General features: G+C 44.6%; 1 protein-coding gene across 2 annotated transcripts in view; it reads left to right on the forward strand.

The window, feature by feature from the left end:
* Positions 1-16313: 16313 nt before the first annotated feature.
* ETV5 (ETS variant 5) overlaps positions 16314-26036 on the forward strand; it is a 62388-nt gene continuing 52665 nt past the window's right edge. Inside the window, exons 1-5 of one of the 2 annotated variants that reach the window (XM_025376244.1) lie at positions 16314-16486; positions 19516-19634; positions 19770-19857; positions 19987-20034; positions 20128-20178. In XM_025376244.1, the coding sequence (XP_025232029.1) occupies positions 19590-19634; positions 19770-19857; positions 19987-20034; positions 20128-20178 (232 nt within the window). In that variant the 5' untranslated portion in view covers positions 16314-16486; positions 19516-19589. Of the gene's footprint in view, positions 16970-19515; positions 19635-19769; positions 19858-19986; positions 20035-20127; positions 20179-26036 lie in introns of both variants that reach the window. The other variant, XM_025376243.1, reaches the window with a different exon arrangement.

A 26036-nucleotide genomic window follows, 5' to 3' on the forward strand; every position in this document is an offset into this window, starting at 1 on the left:
CACTACACACACACATTCACCACCACCACTCACCACACACACACACCTACACCACACAAACATACCATCACCACTACACACACACATTCAACACCACCACTCACCACACACACACAGCCCACACCACACACACCACACAAACACCACCATCACCACTACACACACACATTCACCACCAGTCACCACACACACACTCCCATACACATACTCTCCTGCACCACACACACACCCCCACACCACACAAACACCACCATCACCACTACACACACACATCCCTATACCCACACACACTTCTCTTACGACACACACTAAACACCACCCATGACCATCACTACCATACCCACACACATATTCACCACTGTCACCACACACTCCCATACGCAAACATACTCCCCACACCACATACACACCACATACACATAACCTACACACACAGAGGCCCATACACACCATATCCACACCACCCCACACACCTCACCCTTGCCCACATACCCCACAACACACAGACAGAATAATGACCTACCTCAAACACTTCGTCTCCTGGGTTCTGAAGCTTATCTTTGTCACCTTGATTTGATTTATTAATATACAGACACTGCTTCTCTCCCCTACCTGATTACGAGCCCCTTGAGGACAGAATGTGTTTCTCTCTTTATTTCTGTAACCAGCATAGTGTTTGGTATATCGTTGGGGCTCAACAAATATTCCTGAATCAATAAATGACTCAACTAATCAGCTCATAGGTGTCTATAGGGCCTAAATGAGGTGAGTGCAGAGAAGCAATTATGTGGAACCAATTGTGCAGGCGCTGAGCAGGCCCAGCGTGGGGCCTGGGGGCCGTCTTTGGTGGCTGGTCCTGCCTGGTCCTGCTCCACTGCCTCGGTCTCATTCCAAGGGAAATATTTGTTCTGTGAGCAAATAAATTGTGAATATGTTCTAATCTGTTGCAAAGATACACAGAGCTGCCTTAGATCTCTGAGGGCAGTTCAAAGAACTGCAAAAATAAAATGTCCTCTGTGGAGCGGGAAACATGGAACTCTTTCCTGCCCAGAGAGAAGGGCAAATGAAGACTGGATGACAAGTCTCCCGCTTGAAGATATGTAAATCAAACCTGCTGTGGGCCCGTCAGGACCCCAGACAAGAGAGGTGATTACAGGCTTCGCTTTCCTATCATGCTATGTACTTAGAAGCGCCGAACCTGCCGTTTGAAAACACACAGGCACACACACCAGAAATCTTTACTTCATGCCCATGTTTAACTAATGAGGGAGAAGTTCCAGCTCCCAGCAATGTGTGTGTTGAACCACATCTTGTCTGCCTTGCTGGCCGGCTGAACTAGCCTTCTGCCCACCCAAGTATCACACACCGTGGACCCTGTGTGCCTACATTTTAACAAACATGCCGAATGGATGGGAGAAGTGAGGAAGAAAAAACAAAAATTCCCAGTCGCAGAAAATTAGGAGGATATCTTTGTATTTTGTTTGTTTCCTACTAAGGAATTCTTAGAAGTTCAGAACCTTCCATAATAAGCTGTCATCGGATACACTGGTTTCCGAATAGGGCCTCGGGTTTGATTGCAGGGTTTTTAAGCTTCTGACAGAGGAATGCAATGTTTCAACCTTGCCTTAGCCCAACCCCGTCCCTTTTCACAGGCTGGGGCAAAAAAAAGAAAAAACAATAGTGTTGAACTGTCCAGTGTGCAAATTAAATCATTTATTCAAGGCCTGAAGAGAGAAGGTTTAAGATCCCTACAGTGGATTCTGAAACTATAACCCAGGACTCCATCTTTACATCCATGTTCTGTACGTGCGAGTCTCCTGTGTTGTGCTGTCCTGAGGTCAGGCAGGCCTGTTTTGAATTCTGGGTTAAGAACAAGCCTCAGCCATCCCTTAGGCACAGCCTTAGTTGCCATTTACTAATCCTTCCTTGGTGTTTAAATCCTCTTAACAACAAACTGCGGGTGAGAAATATTAGTGTCATTATCCACCTCATTTTGTTAGTGGGGAATCTGAGGCTCAGAGACACCAAGCAACTTGCCCAATATGGCCCAGCTAGTGTCAGAATTCTGCTTTTCTAACTCCAACAGTCCTCCTGTTACCCTGGTGAACTCACCAAGGAAGTCAGCCTGCCTGGAACTTCACTAATACTATTCCCACTAGTTTATCATTCAAAGTAACTTCTATTCTCTACTTCATTAGATCCCCCATTTTTTAACATGTGTAATTTAATTTAAAAATCACACAATACTAGTCAAGTCCATTCAAAAGGCTTTTTGAAAACGTCTGTTTCCTTTGAAAATGGATTGCTGTCTATGGCCATACCACCCTGAACAAACCCGACCTCATCTGGAAATGGATTGTATTTTAGGTTCCTCCATTTCAAAGTGGACGCAAGACCTCCCTAATGTGTTTACAACATTCCTGTGCTGAGTGTTATCCCTTCTCCCAGGAGCCGGATTGACAGTCTCTAGTGCAGCCCTCCCTTTGGCTGACAGCTGTCATTCATAATGGCAAGGGGGCAGTCCCATCCCCATCTAAAATAGGCAACAGAATGTAGCCAGATCTCCTGCTGTCATACCTATACTAAAACATACACACACACACACACACACAAAGATATTCATGGTAGTGTTGTTTTTTAACCTCAAAAAATTGGAAACAGCCTAATACTCAACATTGGGGAAACAAGCAAATCATATTATAACTATAAGAAGGTATATTACACAAACCTTAAAAATTGAGTTTCTGAAGAATGTTTAATAACGTAGAGCCACTCCTATGACATAATACTGGGAAAAAATACAAAACTTTTTATCTTTTAAAATCCCCATTATGTAAAACAGCAAGGAAAAAAGACAGGGAGGAAATATGTTTAAATGTTAACAGTATTCATGTCTAGAATGATGGATGTTTAGTTTATTTTTAATTTTTTTTATATTTCCCTAATTGTATACAATGGATATAGAATGATTTTACAATTTAAAGTGTCTTTATAACTCCCAATTTGGGTGAATTGAGAAGATTGATTTTAAAACTTAACAAAAACAAATGCTTTTGGAGAAACTGTAACAAGTGAGATTATTAAATATCTGAAACCTCTCTGATTGGAATTAGGCCATAAGTTTAATTTTTTAAAGTATCATGACAGATAGGCATGCCTACCAGTTGAAAGAACTATTTTACTTCCCACAGCACTCCCTTACAAATAATGTACCAAGTCTTTTTAAAACAACAAATGTAACAGCCTACAGGATTCTGTTACTTGTTTACCCTAGAACTAGGCTCAAAATGGCTTGAATCTATCTCTACCATTCAAGATCAGCCCTGACGAACAAATCCCTGGTGTGCCTAGGGGGAGGGAGGGTGGAGAAGAAGTCAGGGGAGGAGCAAATATGAACTTCCCCAGCCCCCCACTCACACCTGGTGTGGAGCTTAGTCAATTACTCACTGAAGGAATGTAAAACTCTGTTCTTCCTACCGGATCCAAGCTAGCAGAGGCAGAAAGCAGCAGCAGCAGGACGTGCTGGGTTGATTCCAAGACACTCAGAGTGTTGATAGCCCAGACAGCCTTCCCTGTTCTTCCTTGTGAACCCAGTCCTGCTCCTCTGAGCTTTGGGGTGTTCTGAGCCGGGACAAGAAGGCATCTGAAGAATGCTTTTTCTGATCCCCCATCTCTTCAGCCAGGTCTGTGCTCTCTTTCTCTCACCTCTCTGCTCTGATGCGCTTCAAGCCACCATTTACCCTCATCAGGTTTGTCATTCCCAAATTTCCCCCTTCCATTTGTCACTCCTTTACTCTACAACTTACCATGGCTTGAAGAATCAGACCCAAATTCCTCAGATCCCCAATATACAGCCCCCACCCAACTTCCTCCAAACTCACCTCCCTCTGCCAGGCTACCCTCACCCCCACCCCATCCCACCTAACTCCCACCCCACCCCCAGCACCCAACCCAGCTCTCCCTGCAGACTGAACTTCAGTGGCACTCCGAAGTTGGAAAGAAATGTTCCTGCACTAAAATAGAATAGTGGAAGCTTGTCCAAATTATGCTCAAAGATACAATTTTCTCAATGTTAAGTTTTTCCCATCAATTTTTGTTAAACCTTTGGCACTCACAGCTCTGCCTATCTCTAGTGAGAGCCCACAGATGGCAAGGCGAAGGAACAAGTCCCGTGTGAATAATCATGGAAAAGCCTCAGGAGCAGCCCATCACATGTCCTTCAACAGCTTGTTTATTTCAGACACGTGCTCATGGTTGTGATCTTACATGTACACATAAAATAAATTCCCATTCTCTACTAATAAAATTGTTTTGGTTCATACGATAGAATTATATACCACATACTTTTCTGATAGTCTTTTTTTTTTAGAAAAAAAAAAAGTCATAATGTTCTACTAAGAAAATTGTGATTGCTGAGAGCCAGGACATCTCAGTGACTATACAAAGTATTGCCTCAGACACACTCTTCTTCTTCCAACATATCAGATTCATACACATTTATGCCTTCATCATACCATTCTTCTTATGGTCTCCATGACCCCTTTTCTGCCAGAGAATACCTGGGCATTCTGCGAGGTCCCATCCTCCAAGAAAGCTTTCTCATTTCTGTCCTGAGATCCACTAGAATCCCTTTCATTTCTTTGGAAATCAGCGAGGAAGACAGAAACACTGGACATCAGAGAAAAGTAGTAAAGAAGAAAACACTAAGTGAAATCTACAAAGGAGGAAATATCACATTGAGAAGGAAGGTGTGGGAACTATTTAATTTACCCCAGAGAAGACCATTGTGGATCTTACTGAAAAGGTCACTGGTGGTCATGAAAGGTGAGCTCCTAGCGACAAGATTCATTCAGAAAAGTTGGGAGACAGCACAATGTATTACATTTCTACTCTATTCCAGATACTCTGCTAGATGCTTTTCAAATATTCTATTTATTCCTTTTGGAAACTTTAGGGTTTGCATTATTATCCCTGTTTTACAAATGATAAAACTGAGGCTCAGAGAGATTAAATTATTTGCTCAAATTCATCCATTTCACAAGATGGAAACCAGTTTCCACTGCCCACATCTACCTGGCACTGGACATCCTCACATACATTATCTCATTGAACAGTCAAACAGCCCTATAAGACAGGAGTTATTATTCCCATTTTTCAGATAGGAGATTGATGTGCAGAGAAATAAAATAGCCTGAACCCACAGTCCCCTAATCAGTGATGACAGAGATGAGATAGGATATGAGGGTTTGGTTCCAAGTTCATGATCTTTTCACCATACCCCAGCTGCTACAAGGAAGCACAGGAATAATTTAGTAGCTTTGAGAGAAAACAGTACATCCGGGAAGCAGGGGGAGGTGGTTTACGCCACTGAAGATCTTTGGATAAATAGAGAGCTTCTTCCAAACGAGAGTCTATAGAGCTATTACCATATTACCATATGGATTACCTAGTTACCATTTACATTTACAAGGTGTACACATAGTTGTAAATGAATGCTACTCGCATTCCAGTCAGGCATGTGTGGGTTGCAATGGGTAAAACATGGATCCTGTAATGAAAAATTGCATCTTGTCATCGAAAGCAGTTTAACTAATAGGGAGGAAGGGGAAGTCCATATTTAGCTGGTATATTCCCCTGTGACGGAGACAGACCCTGTTGGAGCAGGCCTAAGGTCAGCTCACAGGTTCAAGATGAACATTCCTAGGTGAGAAGATCTAGATGAAACCCAGATAAATATACAAAGCAATTAGGTTATGGAGCAAGAAGAGTGAAGAAAGATTTCAAAGGTAGTTCAAGTCAAAGGCATACAAAATTCTCCCAACCAGGATGCTACTTGATGAAGAAAATTCCTTGATGGTCAGGCAGAAAGGAAAGCCTCGGAATGTTGATTTTTCTTGGCTGCCTAAAGACCCTCCAGATGCAAAGGAGTGTATCACAAGGAAACTGGCAACAATGGTGAGGACCAGGAACACCAGGGGTGAGTGAGACACTCTTTTTAGGGGGGACACTGAAGCCTCCCAGTCTTCCCAGACCAAAGGAGAAGTGGAAAGTGGTTCTTCCAACCTGATCACTATTGCCCAGTCCCAGTGGATAAAGGGGCACCTGTCAGGGAGGGAAAGGGACGTAGGTGGAATGAGTCAATGAGGAGGTAGAAGTCCTCCTTCTGAACAAGACTTAAATGAAGACATGCAAATGGGAGACTTGGGAATTTGGGTGCAGTATGAACTCCTTCTGAGTCGCTAAATGCTAAGATGAGACCCTAGGGTCCCACTGAGCTTCATGCCATTCCTAATCTGACCAAAACGAAATTCTGTGTCCCAGGGTCCAGGTACTGCTGCTAAGGAAATGCGGTGCTTCCCTCCACACACACTCTGAGCTATTGCAGAGGCCAGGTTACCAGTTCCTCATTCCTCTTCCACCATGTGAGCAAGGCAGAAGCTGCGCACCTGTAAAACTTACGTCCACAAAGAGAAGGTAACCCAGCCACCCCCTTTCTCAGGCACAGCGTTTTGCTGTGCAGTAGAAATCACTTGCTCATTTGCTCATTCACATTTTCATTCATCTTTTGGTGACCACCTCCTAAGTGCCAGGTGCTGTATTTGAGGCTGAAGGATTCAGACAAGAGTCTGAGAGGTTCCCTGTAAGAGGAATTTGTGTCACAGGAAATACAGATGCACAAATAATGTGATCTGTGCTTTAATTGAAGACATCACAAAGGCTATGATGTTTGAAGAGGTTTTTATCTTTTGGTTGATTGGTTTTTTGTTTTGTTTTTTGTTCGGTTTGTTCGGTATTTGTTTGTTTGTTTTTTGAGTCAGGGTCTTGCTCTGTCGCCCAGGATGGAGTGCAGTGGTGCACAATCTCAGCTCACTGCAACCACCACTTCCTTAGATCAAGTGATCCTTCCACCTCAGCCCCCCTAAGTAGCTGGGACTACAGGCGCGCACCATCATACCTGGCTAATTTTTGCAATTTTTTGTAGAGATGAGGTGTCGCCATGTTGCCCAGGCTGGTCTTGAACTCCTGGGTTCAAGCCATCCACCCGCCTTGGTCTCCTAGAGTCCTGGGATTACAGGTGTGAGCCACCACGCTCAGCCTGGTTGATTGTTTTTAAGTACCTAAGAGATGTATTAAATGATTCCAAAATGTGAATTGTCACTCCTTTAATGATTACCTAAGACCCTTGATGTCCTGTCCCTAAAATACCCATTCTAGCCCTTTCTCAGTCGTATCTCCCCCCGAGCTAACATTCTACAGTTTAGACACACATGAGGAATCGACAGTCCCTAGATGCGTCAGCTATTGCCAAGCCCCCATATATTTGTGTGTGCTGTTCCCTCTGCCTGGAAAACTACTTGCTCTGCAAAGCAGAGTTGAGTAATTAATCATTCAAGGGCTGTCCCAAATGTCAACCCTCTCTAAAGCCTTCCTTGACCCTCACAGGAAGTACTCACTGCTCCTTCATTTGTACTCCCAGAACCCATTTACAGGGCTCTATTACGACACCTGTAAACATTGTACAATAGCTATTTGTTCCTGTGCCCTTCTTCCACCTCCCACTAGATTGTGACCTTTTCTCAGACAAGTCGTAAGCTGAGGACACCAGCAACTCAACAAATGCTTCTAGAAGTGAAAATGAAATTTACTGCTGTGCAAACTCCTATGTGTCTTACCTTAATAAGAACCCATTAAAGGTGATTGCCCAGGCCAGGCCCCGTGGCTCATGCCTGTAATCCCAGCACTTTGGGAGGCCAAGGCAGATGGATCACCTGAGGTCAGGAGTTCAAGACCAGCCTGGCCAACAAGGTGAAACCCTGTCTCCACTAAAGATAGAAAAATTAGCAGGGTGTGGTGGCGGGCATCTGTAATCCCAGCTACTTGGGAGGTTGACATGGGAGAATCACTTGAACCTGGGAGACAGAGGTTGTAGTGAGCCATGATCATGCCATTGCACCCCAGCCTAGGTGACAGTGTGAGACTCCATCTCAAAAAAAAATAAATAAATAAAAAGTGATTGCCCAGCCTTATCTGATGGAAGGAACAGTCACTTTCCATGGTCAGATACACTCACCCACTTATTGCTGGGACTCTATAGTGTTTGGGGTGGGGTGGAGGGGACCTAAGGGCAGAAATACAGTATAATAAAATTTAATTTATATTTTTAAAAGGTTGTAACACATAGATATAGTTGTTTAGGCAATAAAAAACAGAATGATACACAAGAAACTGTTAATCATGCATGAAAATGGATACAGGCTAGGAGGTTATGTACGGGCTTTGATTTTTCATTCTACACCTTTCTGTGATGCTGAAATTTCTGTCATGAGTCTCTGACACTTTTCGAAGAAATAAGAGACTAAAACAATTCCTGTGACTGCATCTTAAGTGAACCAACTAAAATTAGGTTGATGTTTACCAAAAGATGTGCTAGAGTCTCACTACAATGTTCACAGCAGCATCATTAAAAATAGCTAAAACTGGAAACTGCCCAAATGTTCACTAACAGTAAAATGGGTAAATGAGTTGTAATATACTCATACAATGGAATACTATACAGCAATGAGAATGAATGAAATATAACTACATACTACAAAATGAATGAATAACCCAAACCTAATGTTGAAGAAAAGAAGCCAGACACCACATTATACACTGTATGATTCCATGTATATAAAGTACAAAAACAGGCAAAACTGAGTGGTGATGTCAGAAGCCAGGATGGTGGCTGTCCTCATGGGGAAAGGGATTTAGCAATCGGTAAGGGCTATGAAGGCGGCTTTTGGTGGGATGAGGAAGGGAGCCGGGAGTGTTCTATTTCTTAATATTGGTATTGAATGCACATAGGTGGGTTACTTTGTGAAAACTCATAGAGTTATATATTTACAATTTGTGTATTTTCCTGTATATGTTATACTTCAATTAAAAAGTAAACATGCAAAATAGGCCCAAATTGAGACGGCTGAACATTCCCTTACATCAAGCTAATAATCCCTCTTGAGAGCTGGATGCTGATCTTCCAGCCTCCTAGAAATAAATACAGGTCAGCAGGGAGATGGGAGTGAAACTGTGCCCCCTGATCATTTCATGAGCGCTAGTGTCTTGCACCCAAGTAGAGCCTTAGGGCAGGAAGGAACAGACAGAGAACCTGGATGCCTTCAGGGCTGTCCTGGGATGGGATGCTGTTCTCATATTGTATATCTTTAGGCATATAGTTTGGCCTCTTGAGAGGAGAGAAGGCAGAGAAGGGAGAGGAGCGGGGATGAGAAAAGGTTTTCAGATGGGTCTGGTTTAAATTGAGGCTGCCTCCTGCCCCAGAGCCAAGAGGCAGGCAAGACAGACTATTAGCAAGAAACATGATGGGGAGAGGAGGGAAGAGGATGTATACTTCCGTTTAAACACTCACTGTGGTTATCTGGTTTGACGTGGCCATGAGTGGGAAGATGCCTCAGGCGAAAAGGGCAGACTGGACCCTCCTTTGAAGCCAAGCGATCAAATCCACTGATGGGACATTTGTTCTGGGGGCTCACTTGTCAGTTGGCCATGGTTGATCTTCCCTTTGTCCAACTCAAAATAAATACAGCCCACTCCACAGGCCCAGCAGAGCCTCAGCAGAGGTGGGCGTCTACAGACCAAGCCAAGAGCTGAAAGAACCACCCGCCTTACCACCCGCTCTCCAGCTGCCACGTTGAAGCAGGCCCATGAAGAAGCCCCGCTCCAGCCCTGCCAGCCCCTTAGTCTCTTCCAGTGGAGCTGCGGGAGACGCTGAAGCAAGGCCTTTCGTAGCTTGAGACAGGCAAGTTCTGAGTCAGCCTGTTCCTGCTGTAGGCACCGAAGTCCAAGGAGGGCACCGAAGGGGTTAACCCCTGTTCACATAAAACTCGCCACCAAGGGCATAAAAGGAAGCAAAAAGAGGACTCTGAGCGGTCAAAATAGATTTTGCCAAGTCTACACATCCGAGTTTGTCCACTTCCTCATTGGAGGGGATGCTTTTGCTGCCACTCAGAACCTGTGGACTCTTTCTCTATGCCCATTGCAAACATACTTGGTTTGCTGGTTTCCACGCCCATGGCAGATCACAGGCAGAAAATTACAACAGATGTGAGGGGCTAGAGAAGCATGTGCTGAATGCATCGTGATGTTCTGATTAACAACCTGACATTGAAAAGGGAGCAGGAAAACTCGGAAGATCCAACACAGGATCCACCAAAAGTCCAGTAGCCCGAGGCTCTTTCATGGGGGACAGGCAGTCCTTCAAATTTCTCAGAGGTACGGAAGGATGCAGGCATGTGACTGGCTCTAGGAGCTCTTCCCTGCATGGCGAGACCAAAGGACTCAGGAGGCCTGGGAGGGATTGCAGGGTCCCATGGGTGCTGCAAAGATTCTGCTGCAGAGCTGGACTCAGTTTTGAAGTCAAGGAGAAGCCATGGGAAGTTTCCTAAGATTTCCACCTCTTTCTCTCCCTCCCTCCCTCCTTCCCTCCCTCCCTCCCTCTCTCTCTCTCTCTCTCTCTCTTTCTTTCTTTCTTTTTTGAGGTGGAGTCTCGCTCTGTCTCCCAGGCTGGAGTGCAGTGGCATGATCTTGGCTCACTGCAACCTCCGCCTCAGTTCAAGTGATTCTCCTGCCTCAGCCTCCCAAGTAGCTGGGATTACAGGCGCACGCCATCATGCCTGGCCAATTTTTGTGTTTTTAGTAGAGATGGGGTTTCACCATGTTGACCAGGCTGGTCTCGAACTCCTGACCTCAAGTGATCGGCCTGCCTCAGCCTCCCAAAGTGCTGGGATTACAGGTGTGAGCCACCATGCACGGCCGGTTGTATCTTTTTAAAGCTGTGGGCTTAAGAAATAAACCTGTCAGCCATCAGAAATCTAAATAGGACATGCTCTTCCAGGTTTTCTTGATAGTGGCTGTTTCGTAAGAATTGAAAGTCAGAAGGAGACAGGAGAAAGGATATCTTCAAGCTCAGTCAAGAGCCAGGAGAGGAATAAGGTCCCCCAGGCTGGCTGGATCTGAGGGTCAAGAACATGTATTCTGTCAGAGACCTGACTTGCTCCTTTCTAACTGAGAAAACTCAGACATGGTTTTAAACCTCTCACTTTGAAACTAGTTTTCATATCAGCAAACTGGGTATTATTACCACCTCTAAAAGAGATTGGGCATATTAAATGAAACACTGTAGTATGTAAAGTGTCTAGCACAGAGCCTGGCATATTGGAGATGCTCAGTAAACATCATTTCCATTCTCTTTCTAAAGTGGCTTTCATGAAGACAAATCCTTGCCAGCCCAGGACAATAATTCAGAAGTCTGGCTGGAGTTGCTGAAGCAGGTTCCTAAGAAAGCACAGCAGCTCTCATTGGAGTGGCAAGCAAGCAGCCAAAGCCCTGAGGGCAAGGTGAGGGGCAAGACAACAAAGGGAGAGATTGCAGGAACTAAGGCAACAGAGCAGAGCGAATAAGAGCAAGGACTCTGTTCAAGATCTACATTCAGTGCCTAACTCCAACTCTTACTAGCTGTGTGACCTTGGGCAAGTTACCTAACCTCTCTGTGCCTCACTTTCATCTATAAAATGAGGAGAATAATGATATCTGCATCACAGGGTTATTAGGATGACCAAGTGGGTTAATATAAGCAAAGCCCCTAAACAGAGCCTGGCACAGGGAAGTGTTCTTGCAGTGCTGGCTGCTGTCATTAAGCACACACAGCTTCCACAGGGCAGCAGAGTGGCTACTGGGCAGGCCCTAGGGGAGCGGGCTCTACTGCTTGGGCACACTCCCTTTTTTACTGTGTGCTAGCTATGTGGCCTGGAACAATTGATTGAACCTTTCTCTACCTAAACTTTCTCATCTATGAAAAGTGGAGGTGATGATAATAGTACCTCCCTCAGAGGGCTGTTGTTGGGACTAACTGTGCCAAGGTATGTGGAGTGTTTAGCAAAGTGTCTGGCTCATATTAAGTACTCAGTAAATGTCAGCTATTACTATTCCCCAGCTAGAAGGAACCCTGAAGACAATATGGCCCTATTTTTTAAAGAGACATTGAAGCTAACAGATGTTCTTTTCCCCCTTAAGTTTCTAGGGCCTTTATTTCTGAATTTTAGAAGGGAAGATAGGATTCTTTATGTCTCCCTTAAATAAACACATTTCAGTACCTTTTTTTTTTTTTGAAACGAAATCTCACTCTGTCTCCCAGGCTGGAGTGCAGTGGCATGATCTTAGCTCACTGCAACCTCCATCTCCCAAGTTCAAGCGATTCTTCTGCCTCAGTCTCCCGAGTAGCTGGGATTCCAGACATGCACCACGACACCTGGACAATTTTTGTATTTTTACAAATACAAAAATTGTGAGACGGGGTTTCACCATGTTGGCCAGGCTGGTCTCAAAATCCTGACCTCAGGTGATCCGCCTACCTGGGCCTCTCAAAGTGCTGGGAATACAGGCGTGAGCCACCACGTATGGTCAACATTTCAGTACCTTTTTGACCCTTTCCTCAAATCCCTTCCTTCCCCCCATACAAGAATGGGAAAGGACTCCAGGAGCATTGTAGCCCACACCCCAACCTCTAGGCAGGCCTACACTCACCCCAGCATTTCTAACAGAGAAAGAGGAGGCATTTTCCCAGTATGAGAGACCAAGATCATGATGCTTCCATATTTCCTACCATCATTTTGGTGATCAGCTCAAGACAGGGTTGCCTGCCTTATACGGTAACTTGTTTTTGGCATTTTAGGGGAAAATTCTAAAAGCAGTCCTCTAAAGGGTAACGGTTCTCAGGCTTGGGGCAAGGTCTTTCTTTTCTATTCTTCTACACTGTTTCCCTCTAGACACATTGCAAATTGAGTTTAAAGAACAAGGGTGTGATTATCAAGCTGTGATTGAGTTTTGCTACTGCCAGAGGACAAAGGCTAGATTGACATTAGATGAATGTTCCAGAGGACTGGTCTCTCTTTTTGTTTTCTTTTCCAATCCTGTTTCTCTCCTGGAGGAGAGGGAATGATAATGAGAACACACGCTTGTTCAACAAAACCTCCCATGTAAGCAATGTTCCTAGGAGGGAAGACTCAATGTAATAGACAAAGAACTTCTAAACCCTTAACTCTTATAAAGGCAAAGATAACAAGAGAAGAAGAGGAGCCGGGGGGGTAAATCATAAAGAGAAGCAAAGAGAAGAAGGAAGAAGAGTGGAGAGAAGATATCAGTAAATATTTAACAATGAGGAACCCACCCTGGGCCCAGGAGCTGGCTCAGGTCATCACAGGTTGTACTCTGACTTTTAATGCTTCGGCCAAGATGGCTGTGCCAAGAGTTGTACCCCTTGTCCAGCACAAAGCTCCAAATTCCCAGAATCAGAGACTCTGAGAGATGCAACAATCCTCGGAGTTCTTCTATCCTGGAAAATGCGTTAGTCCCTCTACCCTATCCCTAAATCTTTCTGCATAAATGCTTCCTGTGATGGGAGACTCATGGCCAGATACAGTCTTCCTTTGTTGGACCACTCCAAACATCCCAGAGTCCTTCCTAACCTATTCGGAGCTAAAATCTGCCTGCTTTCACTTTGACCAGCTCTGTCTTTTACCACTCTAGGTTGAAATGATGTTTCCTGGTGGTCGCTGAAGAGAGGCACATGGTAGGTCTCCCATATATGGGCTCTGGAATGTGACCACCTTGTTTCCTATCCAAGTTCAGCAACTGACTTTCAAGCACTGTGACCACTAGCAAACTACTTAATCTCTCTCAGCCTTAGTTTCTCAACTATATATTATAGAATGGAGATATTAATAGTCTGACCCGACCACTTTGGTACTATTATTATGAGAATTAAATGAGATAATCTGTGAAGAATTGTATATAACATGAACAAGTCATATATAAAGTGCTGAGTAAACTTCAGATACTGAAGATACACAGTAGACTGTGGGCTCCTCCAAGGCAAAGACTGGATCTTATTCATCTCTGCAACTTTTTTGCCTGGCACGAGGTCTGGCTGAATATTTGGTACCAGATAAATGTTTACTGGATGACTAAATAATCTAAATAATTAATTGGCAATTACTCTATTCTGGTGTAAATCCCTACACATGATCAAGACAAGCTTTTTTGAAGAAAATCTATCACCCAATCCTCCCCTGCCCTAACTGAGCCACTATTTGTTACTACTCAACCCAGAACTATCCCACTTCTCTTTCCAAGGTGGAATGGAGAGACTTGGCTTGAGGCAAAGGTCACAAGAGCCAAACTCCAGGCATCAGGTCCAACCCTGTGAGGAAGCTGCTGTGAAGCATGCTGCACTGTTTTCCTGTAGCCAAAGTTATAAAGTGTGATTGATGTGTTACGGTTTAGATGGTGAGGATACGTGGCTCTGTGGGCTGTAAGCCTTCCGGAGGGCTGGGGCCTGAGAGACTTAAGGGAAGAGGAGTAAGAAAGCCCCTTTGGAAAAATGAGTTTAGAGAGCAGGATGTCATGGGATGGGATAGGGGAGGAGTGGGAGTGGGGGTAGACAAAGTTGGGGAGGAGGAGGATCTGGGAGCTTACCTGAGCCCTTCATCTAGCTAGGGAGATAGAGCTCTCAGGAACGTCAGCAATAAGCTCGGAGCACAACTGTAATAGTGTAAAATCTCCAGCCACCAAACAGAAACGGTACCACCTGGAGAAAGAAAAAGGGCACTGAGGGAAAACTGGAGTCAGAAGCAAAATGTTCTACCAGGAAACTAGATCTCAAGGAACCGCTAGTTACATGTTTAGAGCACTTTCCATCCATCAACTCATGCCCATTTCAGTCTTTCCAAGTCAACAGCTCCAGCGTGCCTGGTCAGTGCTGAGCCCAGGACTCAACACCTGTGCTGCAGGTTGCTTAGGTGCACGCCAACATTTCAAAGACTATAAACGACAGACCAAGTGTCCACTCTGTTTAAGAGACACAAGTGGAGATAAGAAAGAAGGTAGGCAACCTTTGACTTAAATGTGGGGGTGGCCCCAGAGTTGGCCACCCTGGGACCCCCATTGCTAGGGGCTCTCTTTATCACTTAGCATCTTTCCTCCCCACCGATGGCATGCGGCGTGAATGGCAGGGCACTCCAGCAGGACGAGAACAGAGCTCCGTCACAGGCCCCAGCATCCCCGGGGAGAAGATAGAGCCGCCCGGCGGCCTTTACAGGAGGGGGTAAGGGGGCGGAGAGGGGAGAGGGTTGTTTGTTTATTTGTTTCCTGGAACACCGTGTTAAGAATCTCAGCAATTGCAGTTAGTGCCCTATCGTTTGGCAAGCAGAGCCGCTTCTCGTCGTTCCAGCTGCACGGGATCTAATTCGCAAATACACCATCTTGCATTCAATACTTAAATGGAAAACAAGCAGCCCGGGGAGGGAAGCAAAAAGTCTAACTCTGCATGCCCGTTTCGGAGGGATTTAGGTTTCCAGGTCGGTGGACTGGCTGCTGCTGTCCCCGGAGAGGATTTCTTAGAGCCCGAACCCTGTCTCACCTCGACTACAGAACCCACTCTGGCGGAGGTTACGAGCCGCAATTAAAGAGAAAACGGGATTTGGTTGGGCCTTAGGCCTTGCCAGTACAAAATAGTAACTAAAATCTGTTTGGGAGCTGAGATTTTAAAAGGAGATGCTGCTTATTCTTCCCACTGGAAACCTGGTTAAAAGAAATTAAGGCCTCTCTTAAAGGTAACTAAGATTAGAGGGCTCCGTTTCCGTTTTCTGTGTTTCTGTGGGCTAAACGCCCAGGTCGGTCAGCGAGTTTCTCTGTGTGGAATGACGAATTCCTCTCCCCTGAATTCTAAAATGATAACTTTGCTTGGTGCTGCAGCTGCGAACGTCTGGCGCCAAGCGACCCAATTCTGGTCGGGGCTTTGCTGGATGGAGAAGTGGGGGTGAGTGGGTAAGGGGGAAGAGTCGTGCCTCGGTGAAAAGTCGGCAGAGCGGCGAGAAGGGAAGTAACGGCGGCTCCTCCCGGCCTCGGCCCCTTTAAGTGCTTCACTGACTCAGCTAAGCTTCCCCCTCAGGTCGCGTTTTTTATGAATGAAAAACGTCCTTACATTCATTATATAAACAAGCCTGTGCTGATTGGCCAATGGCCCCCGGTGCATAAATTATGTAAAACAGACCCCTGAGGGGGTGGAGAGAAATGCATCGTTGGCCAATGGGGGCCGGAGTTAATGGGGCGGCTTGGTTGGATTTGCCCGCAGACAGGGTAAACAAGAGGTGATGGACAGCCGCGGGAACGGCCTCGGGCCAATGGGAACAAGGCTGGGCTAGGGCCGCGGGCCAATGGCGGCGGGCGGAGCAGCGGGCCGCGGGGGGCCGGGCCAGCGCTCCAGCCTGGTTGGCAGCTGCGGCGCAGAGTCCAGCCGCTGGTGCGCGGAGCGGTTCACCGTCTTCGGAGCGGTTCGGCCCAGCCTTTTGCCCAGGCGCCCAGGCCCGGTGCGCGCGTGCGTGAGCGCGCCTGCGCCGCCGGGGCCGCTGCGAGGGGAGGAGAGCAGCCGCCTCAGGTGAGGGGGCTTTGCGGGGGCAGGAGGGAGATCGGAAGGGGCGTCCGGCCACGGGTCCGACAGGCCCAGCTGGCTAGAGTTTACGGGTTGATTCAGAATCTTCAAAGTCGGGGTGCAGTACCTGGGGTGACCCCCCCCGGGTTGACCGCCCCCTCCCCCCGCGGCTCGGTCCAGTTTGGTTCCTGGGAGGCGCCCGGCGGGTGCGGCTAACGGTTCCGGAGCGCGGGGAGAGCTGCTTTCCACACGCCGTGGGGGAGGCGCGCGGGAGCGCGAGTGCGGGGGCTCCCGAGTGGATGGGGGATCGCGGAGTTGCGAGGCTTTCACAGTCTCTGGAGATTCGAGAGCCCCGAGGGGACTTGGAGGCTCGCGAGAAGAGACGCTTGGCGGAGCTCCGCAGTTGGGAGGAGGGGGCGGGAAGCAGTTTGAGGGGAATGTCTGAGAGGCGCTGCCCCCCAGAGCACCGGGAGGGAGTAAATGACACAGGCAAGTGCAGCCTGCGGGGGCGGGGGTCGATCAGGAACTTACGCAGGCCTTGCAAGTTTCAGGTAGTGGAAAGTGGACATGCAGTCGCCCTGCTCCCACCTAGCAGGCTGAGGGCGTCGGGCTGTGCTGCGACTCGAGAAAAATCGGGGCGCACCGGAACAGCGGCCTGGGGATGGTGGGGATAACACGGTTGTGGAGGGGGCAGCATCGAAAGATGCTGGAGCCTCGCGGTGGATTAGGGTTCTGGCCGCATTTTCAGAAGGTGGAGAAAACTCGGGGCGGGGAACTGAACTCCTGGTCGAGGAGGGGGCGCCAAGGAGAGATGTTGGGGGTGGGAGGGATTGAAAGCGGTTGGTAGCGCCGGCCGCAGCACCTCGTTTTTATGAATGTGGGTGACTTTATGAATGAAGCGGGTTTCTTTCGTTGGCTCGCTGCTCCCTGCGGCTTTTTTTTTTTTCTTCCCTTTTTGTGAATGAAGCATTGAGCTTTCTTCCTAAAACGCTGGGGTGAGGGGCCTGCGTCGGAGGCTGGGCGTGCGTTGGAAGTGGGGGCGGGGGCGCAGCTGAAGGAGTTTTCATGAATGGGGAAGGCTGGGAATTGGGTGGAAGTGTGTCTTATTTTGTGAATGGGGCCCAGCGCGAGAGATCCAGTTACAGCCTCTACCTGATGTGGCGGCCGCAGCTCGCTCTCCCATTCATAAAACCGGGCCCGCTGCGCGCCACAGGGGAGGGGCCTGGATCGCGCCGCTGCGCTGTGCTAAAGTTTTCCTGGGGGCACCCGGGGCGCGGGTGGGGGGGGGGGGCAAAGGAAGTGGTTTAAACTCCTGGATGAACTCGAGCCTTTCCTTCAGGCTTTTTAAAAAATTATACTTGGAATAAAATTTTTCTAACCTTGGAATGTCTCTTTTCGGTTCGTTTGTGGCAGTTTATTTCTTTTAATTTTTTTCGAATTTTTTTTGCTCTTCCGGGTGAAGTATTTCATCATGAGACTGAAAAATATCTCCCCCTCCCGTCTTCTACTGGTTGTCCCCTTCCCCCTAACAAACATTCACAAAATGTCTAAGGCCACGATTTAATCTGACAGATTTTCATAAGCGACAGAGCACACTCTTTCATGCCCCCTCAACTCACTGCTGAGGTTTCTCAAATTGTGTATACGGTTTGGTGGCATTTGAGAGAGGTATTATTCTGAACGTTTCTTGTGCTGTTTGGACGGGGCACGCAGGCAGGCTGGCGCGAGTGTTTTTCTAGGAAGTTACGAACTGTGTGCTATTTTGCTCCTCTCTTTCCTTTGACTTTGAAAATAATCTGATTCCTTGGGCCAAAGTGCTGAGGAGGAGGCTGGCTGTGAAGGGTTTCCTTGTATCCTGCTCACTTATGAAAAATTTGATATGTTACACATAGTGTGAAAAACAAATTGGATGGAATTGCTTACCGGGGAAAAGTTTCCTGTTTAAAATTTGTGTATATGTTAAACAAAAGAAATTAGCCTTTAAGCATTTTGAATTGCTCAGAGCTGGAGTGAGTGAAATTAATGTTTTTCCACCTTTTGTTGACTTAGCGATGTTTTTATTTGGAGAATAAAAGTGTTTAGGAAGATGGTACCTTCCTAAAATTGTTACTTTATTCCACTCACGTTAGAAGTTTTCTCCCTTCTAACCCCCACCCCTCCACCCCTTTTTCCCCAGACTTAACACTTAACCGGTCCTGAAATGAGTTTCATTTGGGGGTGGGGTGGGGGGGTATGTCTAGAAAAAATGACTCCACTGTAAGAAACAGCCTAAGTTTTAAAAGACCTTTGGTAGAGATGCATTGTACCACATGCAATGGAATTAGTTTTTTTAATCCATTACTTTTCATAGGCATTTTATTCTTTTAGAAGTTGGAGATGTCACAAATATCTCTGGAAGTAACCAGGGAGATATTTGTGACATTACAGATTGCTATATCTGTTTAGACCTCTTTTAAATAAAGAGTTGTGTGTGAAGATAAATATACCTCTGATCAATTTATTCTAGGAACTATATATAGTGTTTTAACACTGACCTACAAAATGCTTTTAGAAACACCATGTATGTCAGGTGTTTAATTGCCAATAATTTGGAATACTTAAACCCAATTTCTCTGCTTCCTGACACTGTACTGTTAAAAATTAAATTATCTCTTTTTTAAAAACTCTACTACAAATGCCCTGGAGTATATGAGAGAATCTTGAAATCACCGTTTTATAATGAAAATAAGGGCTTTTGGTTTGTTTTGTTTTGGTAGAGGACAGACAGTAGCAAATCTGTAATTTTAATGATTTAAAAAACAGAAAAAATGATGACTGGGTAAATGGATTTGGCACGAAGTACATCATGTACCTCTGATACCATTAATCAAGCCTGTCTTTGGTCTGTAAAGCTTGCACCTTGAGTAAGTTTTAAGTACTTCGCAGAAGGGTAATAATTTTGCACAGGCCCTAAAAAAAAGGCAATCTAAAATTGTTTCCCCCCCTTAGTTTATTTTCCCCCCTCTTAGTTAAAATCTCCCAAATTCATATTACAGGAGGATCCCTTTTCCCCCAGAAATTACTCAATGCTGAAACCTCTCAAAGTGGTATTAGAGACGCTGAAAGCACCATGGATGGGTTTTATGATCAGCAAGTCCCTTTTATGGTCCCAGGGGTAAGTTTATGTGGCTTTTGGTTTGTTTTGTCCTCCCTCTCCAATATGACTCTTCCCCCTGTTGGTTTAGTGAGTAGACCCCCTTTGGACCTCTTTACTACACTTGAGCCTTCACTTTCTGTTGGCCTCTTTCAGAAATCTCGATCTGAGGAATGTAGAGGGCGGCCTGTGATTGACAGAAAGAGGAAGTTTTTGGACACAGATCTGGCTCACGATTCTGAAGGTAGTAAAGCTTTCCCTGCCTATGTCGTGGCTTCCCTGCTCCCAGTGACAGTAGCATGTAGATTCTTCCCTGTCTTCTCCCTAGCAGAAGAAATATCCTCATTCTGGGGTCTTCTGTTTTCAATTTCAGAGCTGTTTCAGGATCTCAGTCAACTTCAAGAGGCTTGGTTAGCTGAAGGCAAGTTTCATGGATGTCCTATTTTCCATATAAAACATTTTACTGTGCTTTTTAATAAAACTTAAAGGTCTAAAATAAAAATCTATTTTCCAGCACAAGTTCCTGATGATGAACAGTTTGTCCCAGATTTTCAGTCTGATAACTGTAAGTACCTTTCTGGTGATGGCACATTTGTTCTGAAATTGTTTGGTCTTGGATCATCCATGTCTAGAATATGCTTTTTTCAGCTATGGCCAGATTTAGACAGTAGTATGCATTTAGTTTCTTCTAATAATTCAGAATTAACCCTGAAAACTTTTATTTCTTATTAAAATTATTTTCAAAGTGTTTCTACTGTATTGCAGGTAAGACTTACTGAACATAATTTTATCCTAAATTTCTTTTTCCTTAAGAATATTGTAAAGCTGACTGGGCGCAGTGGCTCATGCCTGTAATCCCAGGACTTTGGGAGGCCGAGGAGGGCGGATCACTTGAGGTCAGGCATTCAAGACCAGCCTGGCCAACATGGGGAAACCCCATCTCTACTAAAAATACAAAAATTAGCCAGGCTTGGTGGCGGGCACCTATAATCCAAGCTACTTAGGAGGCTGAGGCAGGAGAATCACTTAAATCCAGAAGGCGGAGGTTGCAGTGAGCTGAGATCGCGTCACTACACTCCAACCTGGGCAACAGAGCAAGGCTCCATCTCAAAAAAAAAAAAAAAAAGAATATTGCAAAGTTTTAAGCTCAAAATTATAAATTAACTGACATAATATATATGGTGTTGGGCCAAGCATCTATTAATCACACATTGTTTTGTGGCTTTTTGGGGGTTTGTTTTATAAATTAAGTCCTTGATGTGAATCATGAACCTGATATTTCTCTTTTTCTTAAAGGTGCAGAAAATAGTTAATGGAAAACTCCAGTTAACTTTGGCTTCATCCAACAGTTGTCAATTTTGTCTCTACTCCTAAGCTGACAAGGGGTGGTCACAGAGTGGCCTGATTTACTCTTACTTTTCATGTAGTTGCTGTGGCTTTTCTGTTCAGAGAAGAGAAACTTTTCCTTAAAATGGCCACTAAGCGCTCATTACTAGAGATAAAATGCAGTGGGAAGCTCAAAAGATGGTTTTCAGCACTGGCAGGGGCATGGTTACTTTGCACTGATCATTTGGGGCTGTCCTCAACAGGTTTGGGAGCTTTTATGGTCTAGGCGGAGTTATCAAGGACAAAGCTGGCTGATGAAATTTGAGCAGCACAGGGCTGCTCTAGAGAGCATTAGTCACTGGCGAATGAGCAGGTTTAAGAGAGGCCTGGAGAAAATGCTGCCTCTCTTGAGAGTTGCATCATAGAGAAATTCATGTCTCTTAGTCATAGTTTATAATAGCAAGCACCTGAGCCATGCAAGGACTCAATTTCTCATTTTGGACCAACAGATTCTTCCCAGCTTTGTTTTATCTCTGGGTAGGTGGGTGTATGTGTGTAAAAATGCCACTGGAGAGACAGTATCTTAGGTCTGTCTCCAAGTAAAAAGCTGGGTATTCCAAATCTTTTAAATGTAAGAACAGAGGTAGCAGCTAAACATTCCTTAATGATAGGCCTCATGTCCAAGGCACAATGCCATGACACTGTAAAAGGGAATAAACTGTAACACACACATGCATGGTTACCTTAGCTTTGTCACAGCTTGCTGTGGATGTGTTCTATAGGAGAGTAAATGCATGTTAATTATTGCCCTTTGATTGCTTTCAAGTGATGGGGAAGCCTGCCACTGAAAGACTAAATAAAGATAACCCAAATTTTGTGTGTGTGTGTATGTGTGTGTGTGTGTGTTTGCAAGATGAAAGACAGGGTTTGTAATCCAACTTTGTTCTGTGTTGACAATTTGGCCCAGCCTTTCCAGTTCTTGCTCAAAGCAGCATAAACTGCAGTCTGTTTGGGAGGTGGCTTTCTTGGCAGAGGTTCTTTGAAATGCTTTTATGACACTTTTGTTTGTTTCTCTGTAACCCAAAAGAGTTAAAAGGGAGATGAGATGGCTGCATTCAGATTGATTGCATGTGCTGAAGCAAGGGTATGTTCTTTGTCAGCAAGCAGGATTTATATTTGGAGAGATTTTTATCTGTGGGAATAGGCTAAAGTGAAGAAATCAATAAATGTGTTTTGGCTCTTTAGAAATAATTTCTGCTCAGCAAATAGAATGTTCTAAGTTCTTTAATTAAAATTCTGTACCTTAAATGGAGGTAATTTGGGAGAGGTTTCTGCTTACCAAGTATGATTTTTTTTTTACTTTGCTTACTTTTTGTTTTAACTGCCTAAGGTTGAGCCTTTCTATCTTATAAGGATATAAAAGATGGTTGACTAGCCTAGAAAAGGTCTTCTAATGATTCTTTCCCTCTGACTTTATTTCTTGAGGTAGAGCTTCAAGAAGGGATAGATTCAAGTAAAATAACTTGCCTAAGAAGCAAGGCAAGAACACAAATGTGGGTGGTGCATATTTGAGCCATTCATTCTTGCTATTATGTTTTCCTGTAGTTCAGACTGACAGCCAGAAGCATGAGGAGGAGCTGGCAGAGCCCACAGCCGGCTGCATGCACTTACTTTTCCATGAGCACTTTCCACAGCCTTGAGTTCAGGACCAGCTTCACTCCAGTCATTTTCTGGAAGAGCCCATGATTTTTTTCAGGGGAGGGAAAAAACTCATTCAAATTTAATGAAACCTTATGAGTTGGTTTGACTCACTTAACCAATGAATATTAGCCAACCTTAGATTTGCCAGGGGAAAGCAAACCTTTTTTTTTTTTTTTTTGAGAGAGAGTTTTGCTCTTGTCACCCAGGCTGGAGTACAATGGCGCAATCTCAGCTCACTCACTGGGATGTCCGCCTCCCGGGTTCGATCATTTCTTCTGCCTCAGCCTCCCAAGTAGCTAGGATTACAGGCACCTACCACCACACCTGGCTAATTTTTGTATTTTTAGTGGAGACGGGGTTTCACCATGATTTCCAGGCTGGTCTTGAACTCCTGACCTCCGGTGATCCGCCCACCTCAGCCTCCCAGAGTGCTGGAATTACAGGTGTGAGCCACTGTGCCCGGCCTGTAACAAATATTCTTACTGGTGGCCACTGGTAATAGACTTTCCTATTAATAGTGATTTGAAAATTTTCCATTGTATATATATAAATTTATTGTAAACATAAAAGAAAGAGAATAGAAATGTAGGTAATATTTTTATTTTGGAATGTCAGTTTTAAAGATTATGGCCTTTTTTTTTTTCTCTAAACACTAAAAGTTCAACTTCTAAAGAGATTATATTTTGTAAGTTTCTCAGAATTGGGTTTCCTGCCCATAGGGATACCCTTAAGTCTGATTTGAGTGAAAGAAACCATTGCTTTTATATCTTATAGAAATGCCCAGCTTACTTCTAGCTGTACAGATTTCACCTCTACCTCACACATATAGATATCAGTAAAGCATGGAAACTCCTAAAGGTCAAATTCAAGGGATTAGAATAGAAATCTATAGATCATAGGGATTCTACCAGTGTACCTCATTATCCTTTGGTCCTAAGAAGTAACCCTGAAGATCTCAGATTGCTTGAGTTGGATGTCCCTTGTAGAGACAGTCTTGCCCAGCCCCCTCCTTTCACAGCTATTTCCAAATAGCTGGAGAGACTGACCAGTAGTGGGGGCAAATGGGAAGGGTTAGGTGACGTAAGAAAAAGATAAATATTCTTAAAGAAGCTCTCACAAAGCTGCAGAGCCAGGGAGTAGTGGCATGTTCAAGTGTATTCAGGGCTCTCCATTATTTCAGATATCTAGAGATGGCGTTCAGGAAAGCATCAGGTAGACCTCTGACTGTCCAATTCAGCAGTCACTTCTCTTCCTTCTATGATCCTGAGAAAGTTACTCAATACCTTGATGCTTTGAGTTTTTCTGTCTAGGATTTGGAAGAGAGAGAACAATTATAAAAGAAAAAAATTATTAAAAAACTGACATTTAGGCTCACACCTGTAACCTCAGAGCTTTGGGAGGCCAAGTCGGGAGGATCACTTGAGCCTAGGAATTCAAGGTTACAGTTGCAGCAAGCAGTGATCACACCACTGTACCCCAGCCTAGGTACCAGAGCAAGACCCTATCTCTAAAAAACAAAAACAAAAAAAACTGCCATGTTTCCTAGAAGACACCTTTAGTGTGTATACAGATAAAACTGTGTACATATGTCCTACATATGAAGAAGTGTTTGTGCATGTGTGTATATCTACGTAAGTGTGTATGTAGCTAAATGTGTACCTTAACACATAGAGCTACTAAACCAGGGAATCTGGGTCAGTGCATAGATGTGTGTACATCTTTCCTACACATTTTCATAGAACTAACTATGCCTTGGATAAGATTGGAACTCAAGAATGTTTCAAAGTGGGGGTAAGGCGATGTGTTCCATTCATTTTTCTGAACTCTTTGGGTACTTAAAGAGTGTATTACTCGATTTTAGTATATATAAATAGCAGTTTTTTTAATAGACATTTCGGGTCTGATTTTTAATCTCACTTATTTATTTCAGTTATGATATTGTAAATATATACCTGTTAGCATCTTGAATAAGATATTTTATGCTGAGTAGAGAGCATGATAAAAATCTTATTTCAAAATCATGGCCTCTATACCAAATATAGCCTAGAGAATTGTTTTAAGATCCAGATGACCCCATTTTCCCCTTGAAGTGTTCTTTTAAGATCTGTGTTTCAAAAAGAATGGAACAACTGGAGGAAGTACAAGTAATTTCCTAAGGACCGGCTAATTAACTGATAAAATCGACTTTTCATAAATACATTGCAATAGACGGCTGGGGAAATAGGATTAACTGTTAATGACAGCCCTTGAGCCTAAAACACATTGATCTTAATCCTGTTTCACGATGAGATTATTCAGCTGGATTTCTTTATTAATGTGTGAGGTTAGTATAGTAGAGGCAGTGCCTTTCCTTTGGACAGGGTACATCATTTTGGTCTTTGGTCCTAGGTGTGGTGTAGCAAAACACATTTTCCTGCTTGGGCCACCTCTATTCAAAAGGATCATCCTAAAGTTTTTTGTTTGGCAAGGTAAGAAAGAAAACAGTGGGCTTTTAAAAATAAGAGGTTTGAGGGAAAACAAGGCCATCGGTTTATACTTTTCAGGAGTCAGTAGTTCTGAAGGTAGAAAAGAATGCTGAAGAAAGTGTGAAGAAAACACGGAGGAGAGATTCTCTGACTCCAGGTTTTACAGTGTTACTTTCAAAGTCTTTGTTAGCTAGCCCACTACCTTACTGCTGGGAGGGTGCTAAATGATTTGAAATCCTTCCTGTTTTGATAGGCTCAAAGATTCCTAGACTCAGTATTCTCAAGGACCCCAGACCTACAGTACCCATTTACTTAAAGGAGCCATCTGTTTTACAAAATCTGCTTTCGTCTACCTTTAATTCAGTTAGACTTATTTAAACTGAATTTTTCTCTTACCCTTCTGTGTCTCTGTGCTATTAGTCATCTAACAAAACCCAGTAGGCTTACCAGTCCTTTGTATTTGGTGAGAAAGACTTGGGATGGGGAGTTACATCTGTGTCAAGATCACTTGTGTAGGTGCCAGAAGTAACAAAATCCTGGCATCCATCAAGAAATTACCATTTATCCCCTCCTCTTTCAGCATTCTTCAGTTTTACAAGAGTAAGACATGGGTAGCATAATGAAGCCGAAAATGTGTACTGTCTCCCATTTCTACCATCTAGTAGTATCATTGTTTTAATTTCAGCCCCAGAAAAAAAAGTTTCTCGTGGGGTGGGGTGTGTGATTCTCTGCCGAGAAACTGTTCCCTCCACACATTTCTTGGGTTTTAGTGGTGGTAAAGTACATCCAGCCTCAGAGGCTGACAGCCCCCTCTCGGGCATACGGCTGCCCTTGAGGCAGCTTGGGCCCCATCTGTGCCCTGGCACACAGTGCTTCTCCACTTGGAATCCAAGGAGCTCAGAGGCTTGTCATGTTGCAGCTCCCAGCTCTT

Source organism: Theropithecus gelada, chromosome 2 (genome assembly GCF_003255815.1).
Source record: "Theropithecus gelada isolate Dixy chromosome 2, Tgel_1.0, whole genome shotgun sequence".
Classification (NCBI taxonomy): Eukaryota; Metazoa; Chordata; class Mammalia; order Primates; family Cercopithecidae; genus Theropithecus; species Theropithecus gelada.